Source organism: Beta vulgaris, chromosome 4 (assembly GCF_026745355.1).
Source record: "Beta vulgaris subsp. vulgaris cultivar EL10 chromosome 4, EL10.2, whole genome shotgun sequence".
Lineage (NCBI taxonomy): Eukaryota > Viridiplantae > Streptophyta > Magnoliopsida > Caryophyllales > Amaranthaceae > Beta > Beta vulgaris.
In genome coordinates this window covers 18,019,528-18,034,359 of record NC_079205.1, presented here as the reverse complement: position 1 = coordinate 18,034,359, position 14,832 = coordinate 18,019,528, and the positions used below count along the sequence as shown (strand labels likewise).

Sequence of the window (14,832 nt, the reverse complement as noted above, 5' to 3'; positions counted from 1 at the left end):
GAAGATGTCCGGAAGTTTGTATGTCACTGCCAACTTGCATTTTCATGAAATGTTGGGTGTCCTTTCATCTTTATTGGAATGGGAAAGTTCTTCAAATTTAGATATTTGTAAAATGGGTGTTCAAGAGGGAAAAGTTTGATAAATATTATGGAGATCTTGGCAAGTCAAATGTAATGATGCTAGTTGTGGTTATTCTTGATCCTTGTTATAAGCTTAGGTTTGTGAAGTTTTCTCTTAAGAAGTTGTTTTCTTATGAGAATTCGAAAGTTAATGAAATATGTGATCATTTGTATGAATTGCTTAAAAAGTTGTTTGACTTCTATAATGCTAGTCTCTCTTCTTCTTCCAAGAATCTTGATCATGATTCTAGGCTTTTTAGTATGAATGGTAAAGATGGTGAGAATGCAAATTCGGCTAAAAATGAGCAAATGAAGAAAATCTATGATGAATTTGATGAGGAAGATAGTGATTGTGTTGTTGAGAAATGTGAATTGGACACTTATCTTGAGGAAGTTAGAGAGAAAAGGGTTGAAGGAGAGGTTTTTGATATTTTGCAATGGTGGAGGGGTAAAAGTGAAAAATACAAGGTATTAGCAATCATGGCTAAGGACATTTTGGCAATACCGGTTTCTACGGTTTCTAGTGAATCGGCATTTAGTACATCGGGTCGTGTACTTGATTAATTTCGTAGTAGTTTAGGGCCAAAGACGGTAGAAGCTTTAGTTTGTGCACAAGATTGGCTAAGAGCATCAAATATTTGCGTGGATATTGAGCGGTTCTTAGAGGATGTTGAAAAATATGAACAAAGTATCATTCATTACTTAATAATATTTATCATCTATTTTACTTGTCTTTTGAAAAACTTACTAATCTTGTTGATTAATTTGTTTAGATATGGATGCTAGTGGTCTTACGCAAGAGGATGATATTGTTGGAGACAATTAATTTAAAGGTTTGTTTTTTTATACAACTTTATTTATACAAATGTATGATCCTATGCTAAATCCAACTTTAAGTTATCTAAAACTGGTAGCACAAGCTGCATGAGCACCTTGATATAGTGGGCTCTAGGTATTGGAGTTGCTAATTGCACGACTGCACATGCATGCAATTATTTGTTTGCTGATTTCTCTATTAATTTGCTATTTCAATACAATGCAGAGTGATCCAATAGCTGTAGTTTACACAAAAAAACGAGATGGAAGTCTTGAGGAAATTGGTCGTACAGAGAAGATTATTTCATGATTGGAATCAAGATCCCATTTGTGAATTTGTTCAAGCTTTACAAAGTGTGTTTTGTGAGACTTTGCAACTTTTGTGCTCTTGTAACTTGAGACTTGTAAAATTGTAATTTATTATGTATTGTGGATTTAGTTGTTTAATTTATGATGTTTGTAGTGTATTAACTTTGAATGTTTATTGTGAAAATGGCATTTAGGCCCATTTAACTTGTAATACTTTTTAGTTAGTAGGCCTTTAGGCCCATTTAATTTTTTTTTTAATTTTATAGCTCAATTGGCCCATTTTAGTATATTGTTAAATTTCAACTGGGTACCCAGTTCTGGAACTGGTACCCATCGGTTCCGGGTCTGGGTCCAAAAATTTAGGATCCGGTTGGACCAATTCCAATTCCAGATTTTTAATACCCACTGGGTCCGGGTCCGGTTCTGGGTCCATGAAATTCTACCGGGTACCCGGTTGTGCTCACCCCTATTGTTTACTAAACATCGTACCAATCTATCCGTCGTTTCACCCCGTAAAGATTGAGGGGTGTATTGGATAATATTATATGTAAAGGGATAATATTATATTGTAAAGGGTGGAATGGTACTTTACTAGTCATAGGTATGTAATGTAAACACTATATATATATATATATATATATATATATATATATATATATATATATATATATATATATATATATATATATATATATATATATATATATATATATATATATATTGAATGTCAGGTTAACCTACAACAAGTTAACACAATTATTCTCACACTTGTAGATAAACGGTTAGACAAACTATTAGCATACAATATAAGTTCCTCCCAAAATTCAGCTTGGCAGGCGCATATAAAAAGATTACCATGAGTTTGAACTGTAAATTCAGCAGATCAATTTCAGCTACAATAAATCTTTGGGCTTTAAACACAACACATACTTTAAAAGGGTTTTGATTGCAATCTTTCCACATTAGCCATAATCCCCCTAACAAACCAACAGTAGGGATGAAATCAAAATATTGGAACACACATTTCCTAATACATGCTATAGAAGGGGGAGTTTGGGATTTGACTTCACATATCATACAAATTTTGACACAACTAGTGTCACAAAAATCCTTCACGTCTATTAGCGCACTTTTTCTCCGGCATCCCCTAATGTTCCAAAAAGCTATTATTAATTATTTAAATTACAACACCAAACAACATTTGACTAGGGGGGGGGGAGGGGCTAAATCAGAAACGTTTCCTCTTCAGGTTGGAGGACGCATCATCCTCCTCCATGTCTATAACCCTTTTCTTTGTCGAGCTGGTCTGGGAAGAAAGCTCGACGGGGAGGGTCAGATCCATGCCCATATTCTCAATGTGATGAATAAGAGAGTTGTCAGAGAGAATGGAAAGAATGTTCATCTAAGGAGTTAAACTCCTCATTTTGATCACTACGATCATTAACAACAGTCACATCAATATCATCATACTCATCATCTGCATCTAGCAATAAGAACTGGTCAACCCCACAGTTTAGAGGCATATATTAAGAGGGTTCAACCAGCTCCTTAGTGGAGAATACTCTCAGAGGGCCAGGAGAAAAGGGGTCAGACTTGGGAACCTACCTAGGAGCCTTAGCAACCTCAAGAGGCTCAACAAAGGGGGAGATTAGAGGAGTAGCATTACCTTCTTGATCATTAGAGGAGTCAGAGGCTATCAAAGGAGAGGCAACCAACAGCTTCCCTTTACGTTTACCTTTCTAAAAATTTGATATATTTATACTTTTGAACTGCATAATGGATCAAAGTGATTAAAAAATTGATAAATATAATTTTTCCCTTATTGGTTTTTGTTCCTTGTAATTTCTTTTAGGGTTTGACATTTTCGTACTTCCCACTATACTTTTCGCCTCCCAAAAATTACACTAAATGACACCAGTGGCCCACAGTTAGCCCTTACTCCTTTATTTCTTCTCATAAGCAATCCGAAAGGACAGAAAAATATGAAAGTAGACTATTAAAATATGTCAAGCCAACACCAATTTTTGATCTTAATTAAACTAGTTTAGAACATATAAATATGTAATGCCGTATTATATATGTGTGTTTTGTAGGTTCTCCCTATGATTTACATTTTCGGTTATCCTTTTATATAAGAAAAAGTGAAAACAAAAGTAAATAGACAAAATAACAACTTTAAAAATTTAATAACTTTAACCAATCCTTTCAAAACAGTTTGACTCTCTTTCTCTGTGAACATCCCCGAAAACATATTCGTTCTTTCAATTCATCTTTCTCTCTAGAAAACCAAAAAGTGAAAAAACAACCAAACTTAGTGTTCATTTATTGGGAGTAAAACCGACTGATTTTGAAGACTTACAATCCCTCTTTTGACATATAATGCTAGATAATTAGCTAATTTTGTTGATAAAACTATGCCAAATAGTATCCCTCTTGCTTTCTAGTCTAACACCCATGCGATGTATGGTTACAAATAGTTTTATAACTTTGTAGAAAATTATAAGATAAATAGTTATTCTTTTCAATATCAAATTCATCATCGTATTTATCCTCTACGACTTAATATCGGCAACATATTATTTATGATAATGCTCCTAATCTAACCTTTTCTCTCTTAAAAACGATAAATACGCAAATTATCCTTATTCTATTTTAGATGGGATGAATACAAATGAAGTCTTTTTCATTTTTATGATGCATACACTTTCCTCATCAACTATGTCATGTCATTTCCTTTGGTTTAGCAATTTCAGAGTTTAATGTTAATTTAATTATAATGTCAATACCCATGGTATTGAAACTTCATTTCAAAACATGAGTTTCTCTCTATAAATTTCATTAGCATCCAATACTACCTTCCCAAATGGTAATATAATGCATTACCATTACCACACCACTAACCAAAATGGCCTTTAATGTATTCCAAAACTGTGACTCTTCTCCCATTAAGAATCCTTCTAAACTGATTACTAACTTAACTACGGTGAAGAAGAAAATCAAAATTTAAAACATTTGAAGAAGAAAATCAAAATTTAAAACATACTTTTTTTTTACCACTGCATATGTATTTTCTTCATCTCGATGAAAATAAATAATAATTTGATTATTTAAAGATGGCCAAATCACTAAGGTCAAATCACAATGGTCAAAATTAAATTTGTAAATTTTAGAATACTAACTAATATACTTGGAACTCTATGAAAAAAAAGAACACAAAATGAAAAGAACCACAAATGAAGAAAATATTAACGTCACACTTTATTATTAGCATAGTAAATTGTAGTTGTTGCTTGGGGTGTAAGTTCGGTTTTCGGTTTGGTTTTGCGACAAAACCAAACCGAAATTAATTCGGTTTTAACATTTCAAGTCCAAATCCAAACCTACATTCATCCGAAACCAAACCAAACCAAACCGAATTCAGAAATCCAAAACCGAACCAATCCAAACCAAACCGAATAAATTTTTTTTTTCCAAAATCCAATCGAACTGAAAGAACACAACATATAACAAACCGATACATGAAACAAAATAAAATTTTGTAACTTTATCTATCATAATTGTCAATTCTTACAAAGAATAAAAATTTCGTAACTTTTTCACAATTGTAATTCTTGATATTTGTAAATAACGAGATACTTATACATTTGTAAAGTTGTAAGAAAACAAAAAATAACTACAATAATTTTACATAATAACGACAAAAATAACCTTCTTAATTATTAAATGGAGGAGATATGCTTTGACTACTTCGTTCTTTAAATAACAAAGACATTGAGATAATCGTGCGGCAAAGATTAAGGTGACTAGTCCTTGGAGTTCGGGATCTATCCGACTCTCTCAACTGAAAAACAAAGGAGATCTTCGAGATAGAAGAAACAGAGGAGGAGAAGAAGTAGGGGAGAGAGAGAAATGGAGGAGAGGGAGGAGTGGAGGAGAGTGAAAAACGGTTGGGTGTTGGAGATGGGAGAGGATTAGGGTTCGTTAGGACTTAGGAGAGAAATAGGCTCAAAGTTAGGAGGGAGAGAGACGGGTTATAGATGGGTTGAATATATTTAAACCCATCAATGCCCATAAGGCCATAATATGACATATATTACTTGTAAACTTTGTTTTGTTTTGGTTTTTCGGTTTTTCAAAATAAAAACCAAACCAAACCGAAAAATTAATTTTTCAATCCAAACCAAACCGAATTTATAAGAAAACCAAACCAAATTACTAATTCGATTTGGTTTTCGGTTTTTAACCAAATAACTTACAATCCTAGTTGTTGCAGTCACTACTAGACTATTACATATTTTTTAGTCACTCGAATATTGCTCCATAGAAAGATAATTAAGAACAAAAACATTTGAACCATGAAAAAAAGTATCCAACACCATCAAATTCATAGTTTTTTCATCATATACTGTATTTTATCTCGAGTTTTCTTGACTTTCACTAAAAAATTTGCACTCGCAAAATCGTTTTCTCTCTAGATTTGCTGTTCTTATCAAATTGCCAACCCAACTTTTCGGCAAATATGAAGCAACAACCTACATGTAGAAAACTACAACCATACTTTGATCTTTCTCGTGCTTCTTCCATCTCGATCAAGTCTTATTTGCATCTCCAATTTTTAATTTGAAGGCAATACATTATGACTATTGTAAGTTCGGGTATCTTTTTATTACTTCAATTGTAATTGGTTTATGAATTATTGATTCAAGATTTTATGAGGTAATTACCAATAGACATGCACAAATGGTGGCCTATCCTTCGTAGCTTGTATCATCTGATTGATCTATTGGGATTTCATAATTTTCTTTATCACCCATCCAATTTCAAGTTCAAAATAGAGCTACATTTTGAAGAAAAAGGCTTTTATAAAAAGTTGTTGACTTTGCCTTCCTGCTTATTAGCTTATATGGAAAACTGTAATTTTTTTGTTAACATCTATACAAATATATTGAAAGGTATGCGTAACAATGTACACACGCCACGTGACACCTCTGTTAAAATTGTCCAATGTCTATATATGGCATGTCAATTAACAAAAGTAGAATTAGCTTGCAACAAGATTTCAACCTGTGACCTCTTGCTATTATACATGACACAATTACCATCTCAACCAACTTTTAATCATGCTTTAGATGTCCACATTATTATATTTGAATAGTTTAAATGTTGAGTTTTGTTTAAGATATTTTAATGGGAACTGAAAAAAATGCATATCAAGTTTGGAAAACAATACCTACTCGGGGTAATGTCCGGGCCAAAATACTAGTTGTTAATTATTCGTTGTTGTTAAATAATATGAATTTAAGACACTTTTTAAGTTACTCTAACCTAGTATTATAATTTTTTTTTTTGAAAAGTTAGTATTATTATTAAGTAGGAGTAAATAACATGAGAAACATTCCTTAAAAAAAAAAGAAACAACAACTCATTTTTTAACGTAGCTTAGTTGCAGCTCACTTCTAGGATATTCTAATATCTTTCATTCTCCGTCTCTTTTTCTCACCTCTATCATTTCATAATTATCTTCCTTCATCATTTGATCTAACTCTCCTCCACTTCCTTCTCTTTCATCTGAAATGAGAAATTTTACACGTATAATGTGAAAATAGCAATTAACTTTTATCAGATCCATAAATATTTGTGTTCTATATCCTGCTAAAGATGTTGAGCGAGATAGTAAAGAAATTTTGCTTTTTTTTTGTGAACAAAGGTAACATAACATAATTCACAAATTTTGCTTGATCTGATTTACATGCAACAATTAGAAAACAGAGTTACAGGTATGTTTTCACTCCTTCAATTCAAAATTAAACTCGTTCATATATTACAACTTCACATCACCAAAAAAATGAAAAAGAAAAGGTCAAAGAAAACAATAAACAAAAAGCTTAATATCCTCAACAGATAATTTCGCAAAAAATTCAATCTCAAATTTTTTTTTACTTTGAATTCATCGCGGCTATCTTCCTCTCTGTTGGTTGGTTCCCCAATTGCTGATGCTGCCATGTTGATGTACCCGTGTTTTTTCATCTGGGTTTATCTGTTCGAATTATTGTCGTGCAGGGGTTTTTCTCTCTCCTCTATATTCCTCACTCCAATTGATCGAATTGTTGTTCATTTGGATGAATTACAGAAAAAATGAGCTAAAATTCGATCATGAAATTGAAGGAATTTGGTATTGAGGGTTTGAGAGGAGGGAGATGCAGTAAAACAAATATTGAGATTTAAAGATGTGTGAGTTGTTTCCTTTCATGACAATATTCAATTTGCTTCAATTAGGGATTATTTTGTGGAATTAATTTGTTTCCTTAAATGTAAATTGCTAGATTTAAGTTTACCTTATACTTCCTCCGTTTAGAAATAGTTGCACCATTTCTATTTTGTGCACTATTCACATCTTACACTTAGATTGTCTTTGGTGATTTATATTTTAGGAAAAACATAGTCATGTGGGGTCTTGTTAGATTTGTCTCGATGTAAATTTTTTTAAAATAAACTTTTTATAATTTCTACTTATTGATAATTAAAGATATTAATGGTTGAAATCATACATCGGCATGCGTGAAAGTTAGAAATGGTGCAACTATTTCTAAACGGAGGAAGTATATCTTAAATCTACACGATTTGCAATCTTTTTAAATCGAATCCAGTGACACGTGGCAAGTGAATAAGTGGCTTGGAAAAACTAAGAAGCAATGAGAGGGGGTAAACAATATGGCGCTGCCATATAGGATGTTGTCTTGCTTTAATATTATACTAGAATTTTTTGCACGCGACGCGTGCTTGAATTTTTTTCGAAACAAAAACTCGATTTTCTTCGGCATATGAGTCAAAATTTAAACATTAGACATACAAAGTATAATTGTTTTTAGTTGCAAAATTTGATTGGTTTAGTTTCTGTCACTTAAGTCTCTCACCATTCTTTTTGTTTTTTTTTTTTTACTTTTCGAAAAATTCTATGAACAAAATAGAAATTTTTTGAATTTATTTATGATTTGTATTATTATAATTTTTTAGTTGATTTTTGAATTAAGTACAATACTTCATAAATTGTAAAGAAAGTGGACACTTTGATTTCAAGTCAATTTTTTCATAGGTTGTAGTTTGTAAGTGAATTTTTAATTTTTATAAAGTTTCCTCATTTTAGTGATTTGCATAATGTAAATTATGCAATTTTATTATTTTAGTTGACTTGTGAGTGATTGTTATAATTATATTTTTGGTATTTTTGTTTGAAGCCCCTTTGATTTGCAAGTGAAATTGTAATTTAGAATGAGAAGGAGGACAAAATAAGCATTTCAAAAGAGAACACCATTGTTCCTCTTTTCTACTCCCTCCGTCCCAAATATAGTTCTCATTTCCATTTTGCGTGTCCCAAAATATAGTTTCCATTTCCATATTTAGTTTCACATTTTTTCATAATTTGTCTAGAAAAACCGTGTCCCGTCATTTATTTTCTTCTTGAAATTTATTTTTTAATTTGTTTATTCAACCAAAATGTTACAATTAATGCTCTTTCACCAATTATTCTCCACTCTCTCTCTCTTAAAATCATCTTTTCCCATACAATATTTATTTAAATAAATAAAAAAATCTTTACTATCCCTCTAAAATTCTACTTGCATAAATTACCGTGAAGAAAGGCAAATAGAAACTATATTTTCGGACGGAGGGAGTATATAATAGAGATATGATGATTTCCCCTTAAAAAAAAAAAAGAAAAAAGAGATATGATGATTTAAAATCTAATCTAACGCGTTAGTTTATACAATGATCCGAAGGGCGAAGCGTGATCTGCCATGCCCGGGCCGACAAGAAGTTAGAATCCAAAAACAAAACGCTCAAATCTTACACGTTAGCAACTCTTCCTTCACTCTTCTCTCTCTCTACACGTCGCTAACTCAGCTCTCTGAAAGCAAATATATCAACAATCTAAGTTTCCATATTACATCATTTTTTTGACTTCATTTTCTCTTCGCTGTTTCTGGTTTCGGACTTTGTGCAAAAGCTCCACAATCTTTTCGATCGACATTATCATCTTCGCGGTATGTTATGTGTTATGCTAAGCTTTTCTATTTTGCATTTTTGTTGTTATTTGATTTTGAGTACAGTTTTTGATTCATTTCGCTATCCCTAATTTCATCCATTGAAGTTTTTTTTTTTTTTGGTAAATTTTGCTGTTGTGTTGATATTTTATGGATGTTATCTCGCTTAGTCTGGGTAGTACGCGAGACCTCGGGTCGAATCCGTCTATATTACCGCGCTTAGTCGCTCTTTAACACCAAAAAAATCTTGAAATTATGTGCTTGTTATTAATCTCTAATTGGTAACACCTTTTTATCATGCTTCTTTTTGCCGGATTGATTTTAGTTGTGTGATTTATGATTATGAGCTTACTTTTTTTTGATTAATTTTACCCTCAAATGCTACTGGTTTGACTGAAAAAAGTTTCATTAATGTCGGTGTTCAAGCTAACAACATATTGTTGAAGGAATATTCGAATCATTCTGATTATCTATTATTATCGCGACCATATTGCTCACTGTTGCTATGTTTTGTCAATTGGTTAAAGTCTTTTTCTGCAATAGAAAAGTAGTTTGAAGAAGTTTTTCTGCATTTAGTTGCCTATAACTGTTACTTTTTCCGGATTGGATTAAGATGCAAGTAAGCATGTCATATGACAATGGTAAAAGATTATGCCGCGTTAGTGAGGTTGTGGGTAGGAAAAGAAATCATATGTTAGGAAGGACAAACTCATGTACTCATTGCCTATCTGTTAAAGATATAATGAATTCCTTTTCTTAGTAGAATCATATTGCTCTTACAAGAAAGTTAAGTAACTAAAAATCTAAAATAATTACTGTTTTCCGTCTTTCTATGGATTTAATTCATTCTATTTTCGTCAATTGAACAAAAGTCCCTCCTACAGAGAATCTTAACAAGGGAGAAAGAGAAAAGATGAGCGGGAATGAGCCAACTCGAGTTATGATAGGGGTGAATCAATCCAGTATCAAAGGTTATCCTCATGCCTCCATCAGCTCTCAACGTGCTTTCGAATGGACTGTCCAAAAGATCATTCGAGATAACATTTCTGGCTTCAAGCTCCTCTTTGTCCATGTGCAAGTCCCTGATGAAGATGGTACTTTTTCTCTCTAGCTCTGTGATACCTGTTGCTTTTAGTATCTGATAGTTGTTTTCTCTAATTATGATATTTCTGCGGTGTTATCCCAGGGATTTTTTTGCTTTTCTATGGTGAATGGACTTGGATGGAGGATTTTGTAGCTCGTTTATTTCGATCAAAGTGACCTAATATTGCATTGTTATTACAAAATGATAACTGATAAGTAATATTATAATTTAATAATAATACATGTCTTGACAAACAGTGAACTGCTTTCAAAATTCCACCTTTATCCACTGTTTTTTCTCTATTTGAGGATTTTACTTTTCTACTTCTTTTTTCTTTTTTCCTTTTTTGCCTTCCTCAAGTTGTAAGTGTAAGAGAACTGGAGCCTCTTTTTTTTTCCTTCCAAAACCCTCTACGTAATTGGTTCTTAAGATCAAAATTCATGGTCTTGACATGCATATGAGATACACCATGTAAACTCAAGGAAACCTACATAATTAAAATACTAATATCCTTTTTCGCATTAGCAAAGGACTTCCACTGCACGTGTACCCTATCCTTTAATTAAGATGGCTTTAAAGCTAGCTAAAATGATACTATGAGTTAGCCTCCAATTATCGATGCAATGTGACTACATTCTCTCAGAAAATAACCGTGAAAGAGATAAGAGAAAGATATGAAGTTTATATGTATTTACCCGGACTTGAATTTTATTGGAGAGATGGTGGCATCTTTTGACTTAATCGACATCATTTTGATTACAACTGCTAACACCCAAAGGTGGAATGCTGCTGGGAGGATCATCTTTGATTACATATTATTGTAGACTTTATTACCCCGCCACCTCCACATTTTATATTTGCGCTATTTGTTTTATGGTGTCTTTAGAACAATGCCACTTTTTTCCTCATTGTTCTCGATTTGGGCAAGAAATGCTTATATAATGCCTTCCATATTTATTAAAGACCCTTACCAGAAGGGGAATAGTGACCTAGGTATGGAGGATTGGTTATGTTTCACATGATTTTTCATTTGAAACTCCATTCAATGTGAACAAAATTGATACGTTGGAAGGTATTCGTTTATTGTAGATTGTGATGCATGCACAGTTTTTAGGACTCGTTGGTTTCGTAATGTCTTTGTAAAGGTCTTTGTTTTGTGTGTTTGATTATACTTCCTCCTTTCCTATTAGTTGCAACACTTCCTTATTCAGGAAGTTTCAAAGTAGTTACAACATTACTTTATTTGGTAATGAGTGTTCTCTATACTCTCCTCATCACATGGGTTCCTCTTTTTTTGTTCCCCTTTGTCTCTCTTCTGTTCACATGTATTCCTTAAAATTTGTGCCTTCCCCCCATGTTGCAACTATTATGAAACGGAAGAAGTAAATGAGTTTGTTGCTTGTTTTTCAAATCATGTAGTAAATACTTAGCCTATGAACTTAATATACCTAATTCTATTGACATTTGTTTTGCTAGGTTTTGATGACATGGACAGCATATATGCATCACCTGATGACTTTAAAAATATGAACACCAGAGAAAAGAATAAAGCACTCCATCTTTTGGAGTACTTTGTCCATAGATGTCATGAAATTGGGGTAATGATATGATTTTCTTTTCTAAAATTTGGAAAGTATTAACCTTACTCTATCTGGTTTTAGTTCCTCTAACTTTCATTATCGTTTGAAGAGCAGTCTGGCAGATATCTGAACTTCTTTTCTGTCTATCCATTTTTTAAATGTACGCATTTGTTCGCTTGTTGTGATTCTTTCAGATTGCTTGTGAGTCTTGGATTCGCAAGGGTGATCCACAAGAAACCATTTGCCATGAGGTGAAGCGTGTTCAGCCTGACTTTCTTGTTGTGGGGTGCAGGGGACTTGGACCTTTCCAGAGGTAGGCTGGACTTTCTAATACCTTATACTACCTTCAGTCTTTATTAGTTTATCCGTCTTTCTTTTTGGGATGTCCCTTATAAGTTTACCCATTTCTTTTGTTTCTATTTTTGGAATGGGACCACTAACTTTACATCACACATACATTCAACTTTAACATAAAATAATAGTTTCTCTTTCTTTCTATGTCCCACAGCATGATCTCCTAAAACTTTGAGCAAAAGAAACGGGTAAACTAATAAAGACCGGAGGGAGTAGTTTATAGTGTCTAGTTTTATTGTCATTGCTTTTCTGACAAAATTTTCCTTTTGACTTACACCTCTGTTTTTAGAGTAAATATTGAACAGCAGTCTTTTTGTAATCAAAGAAGAAAGATAACCCACAGCCCAAGTATTATTTTCCCCCTCTATTCGCGGTCCACTACTTCAATCAAGAAAACCTACCAACTCTTTTTCCATCACCCATCTTGGTTCACTAAGCTCAAATCAAGAAAGAAGAAAGGAGAATATGTTTTATTTTTGGTCTGAATCAACTTTCAGATAGTTTTTCCCAATACATTGCTACTGAATATACCTATGAAGATGTGGTTATTGACAGTTTGTTATGCAGGGTTTTTGTGGGTACTGTGAGTGAGTTCTGTGTCAAGCATGCTGAATGCCCCGTCATCACAATCAAACGGCGTGCAGAGGATACTCCTCAAGACCCTGTTGATGACTAAGTTACTCAATCATCAAGACGATGACTAAGCTACTCAATCATCAAGACGATGACTAAGTTACTCAATCATCAAGACGATGACTAAGTTAATGACTAGGTTCTATGATGTGGCTGCACGATAATCATTTGTAAATAGACCTGATTGCGAGGTTTTGTGAACATTGTGTAAATTTTCTGGTGGATCAACTCCTGAATGAAGTATTGTTCAATTAAGTTTTGTTTGGTGTGTATGTCAATCGAATTGAATTTGATGCATTGTTGTGCTCTTTAACAGGCTCCGTTTAGGTCTTGACAATTGTACATTATCCCGATTGTAACATCTATGATCAATACTGTATTTTCTGCAGGGTCATACTCACTTTAAGCCTACTAGTTTGAGGATGTTAATAATTATGGTTTGACCTAGTTGGTTGGAGGTTCTCTTTCGACCCATGTGATAGGGGTTTCATCTTTCCCTCTGTGAAGTGAAATCTATAAAGATCCTCCCACTTGCAAGGGAACTTTTTTATTTTAAAGATGGTACATTGGGCAAAGGATTACTAATGAAATGCTTTGTATTGACATGAAAGTTCGAACTGTTCAACTATATTGCATTTCAGGAGAACAACTGCATCTGGCTTTTCTCATTTGAGGAATTGACACTCAACTTCAAAATTTGTTGAAATATGCCATTGCTTCTTGAAGCAAGAGAACTTAGGAAATTCACCATTATACAATGTCTTCCATTTTTGCTTAAAATTTAGCCTTTTGATGGTTATCTCAAACAAGTTTTTCATGTGTTAATTCACCTATTTAGCATACTAAGATATTTCCTTTTTGAAACACATACTATTGAACCAAGAGGGTTTATATCCACCACTAGAATTCTGTTCATCTGAATAGAGCTTTAATCTATATTATGTACAACAACTTGGTGCAACACGTAAGTCAAAGACTAGTTTCAAAGAATAAAGGGGCACGAAAAATTACAGAGTTGAACGAAATTTTGGGTGCTCTTCTTTAGAACTTTGCTCCTGAGCTACTTGATACCGAATGAATCAGCCTTGTGTGATCAGCCTCAATGTCGTCTTGTAGGTAGCAAGGTAAGTTTTGTGTTACTCGCATTTATTTTTAAAGTGGATTCTCGCCCCTTTTCTGTCTAGCACTCCAATACTCACACTAGCTAGGGATGGGCAAGGGTAGGGTCTGGGTCGGGTCCAGCTGGACCCTAGACCCGGACCCTAAATATTTTTGAAGACCCTGACCCGGACCCGGACCCTAAGGGTCTGAAAAAATTGGACCCTGACCCGGACCCTTAGGGTCTGGAGGGTCTAGAGGGTCTGGAGGGTCCAGGTCTAAATTTTTTATTTTGCTAAATTTTCAACATTATTAATATCAATAATCATCTAAAATTCGCATGAAACAAACACAAAAAATCGCATGAAACAAACACAAAAAATCGCATGAAACAAACACAACCATATAAATTTAAAAAAAACGAAACAAACACAAACACAAACTTATAAACTGAAAGAAAAAAGAAACAAACACAATTCACAAACATATAAACTGAAAAAAAAAACGAAACAAAAATACAAACATACAAACTGAAAAAAAACGAAATGAACACGTATTTTAGTTTAGGTTTTAGTCTTTTAGAAAATCAGTTTGTTTTTTCAAAAAAAAGTTAAAATGTATATATTACATAAGTTTAGGGTCTAAGGGTCGGGTCTGGGTAGGGTCTGGGTCCAAAACTTTAAGACCCGGACCCTAAAAAATTTACTTGGACCCAGACCCGGACCCGGACCCTTAGGGTCTGAAAAAGTTGGACCCAGACCCTTAAATTAGGGTCGGGTCCAACAGGGTCTGGGTAG

The 14,832-nt window shown here is 33.4% G+C and overlaps 1 protein-coding gene across 2 annotated transcripts; it reads left to right on the top strand.

Annotated features, from left to right (window-relative positions):
• Positions 1 to 9,034: 9,034 nt before the first annotated feature.
• Positions 9,035 to 13,209, top strand: LOC104891318 (universal stress protein A-like protein). Of its 2 annotated transcripts, none has more exons than XM_010676996.4 (5): positions 9,035 to 9,286; positions 10,159 to 10,380; positions 11,847 to 11,968; positions 12,145 to 12,263; positions 12,872 to 13,209. In XM_010676996.4, the coding sequence occupies exons 2-5, from the start codon at positions 10,200 to 10,202 to the stop codon at positions 12,978 to 12,980; spliced, it is 531 nt and encodes a 176-aa protein (XP_010675298.1). In that variant the 5' UTR covers positions 9,035 to 9,286; positions 10,159 to 10,199; the 3' UTR covers positions 12,981 to 13,209. The 2 variants fall into 2 exon arrangements, with proteins under 2 accessions (XP_010675298.1, XP_010675296.1); XM_010676994.4 differs by having other exon boundaries at positions 9,036 to 9,286; positions 10,171 to 10,380.
• The last annotated feature ends 1,623 nt before the right edge of the window (positions 13,210 to 14,832 follow it).

Coding starts and splice junctions, on each gene's coding strand:
- LOC104891318 (XM_010676996.4), top strand. CDS start 10,200: ATGAGCGGGAATGAGCCAACTCGAGTTATGATAGGGGTGAATCAATCC. Junction 10,381..11,846: donor GCAAGTCCCTGATGAAGATG/GTACTTTTTCTC, acceptor TTGTTTTGCTAG/GTTTTGATGACATGGACAGC. Junction 12,264..12,871: donor GGACTTGGACCTTTCCAGAG/GTAGGCTGGACT, acceptor TTTGTTATGCAG/GGTTTTTGTGGGTACTGTGA.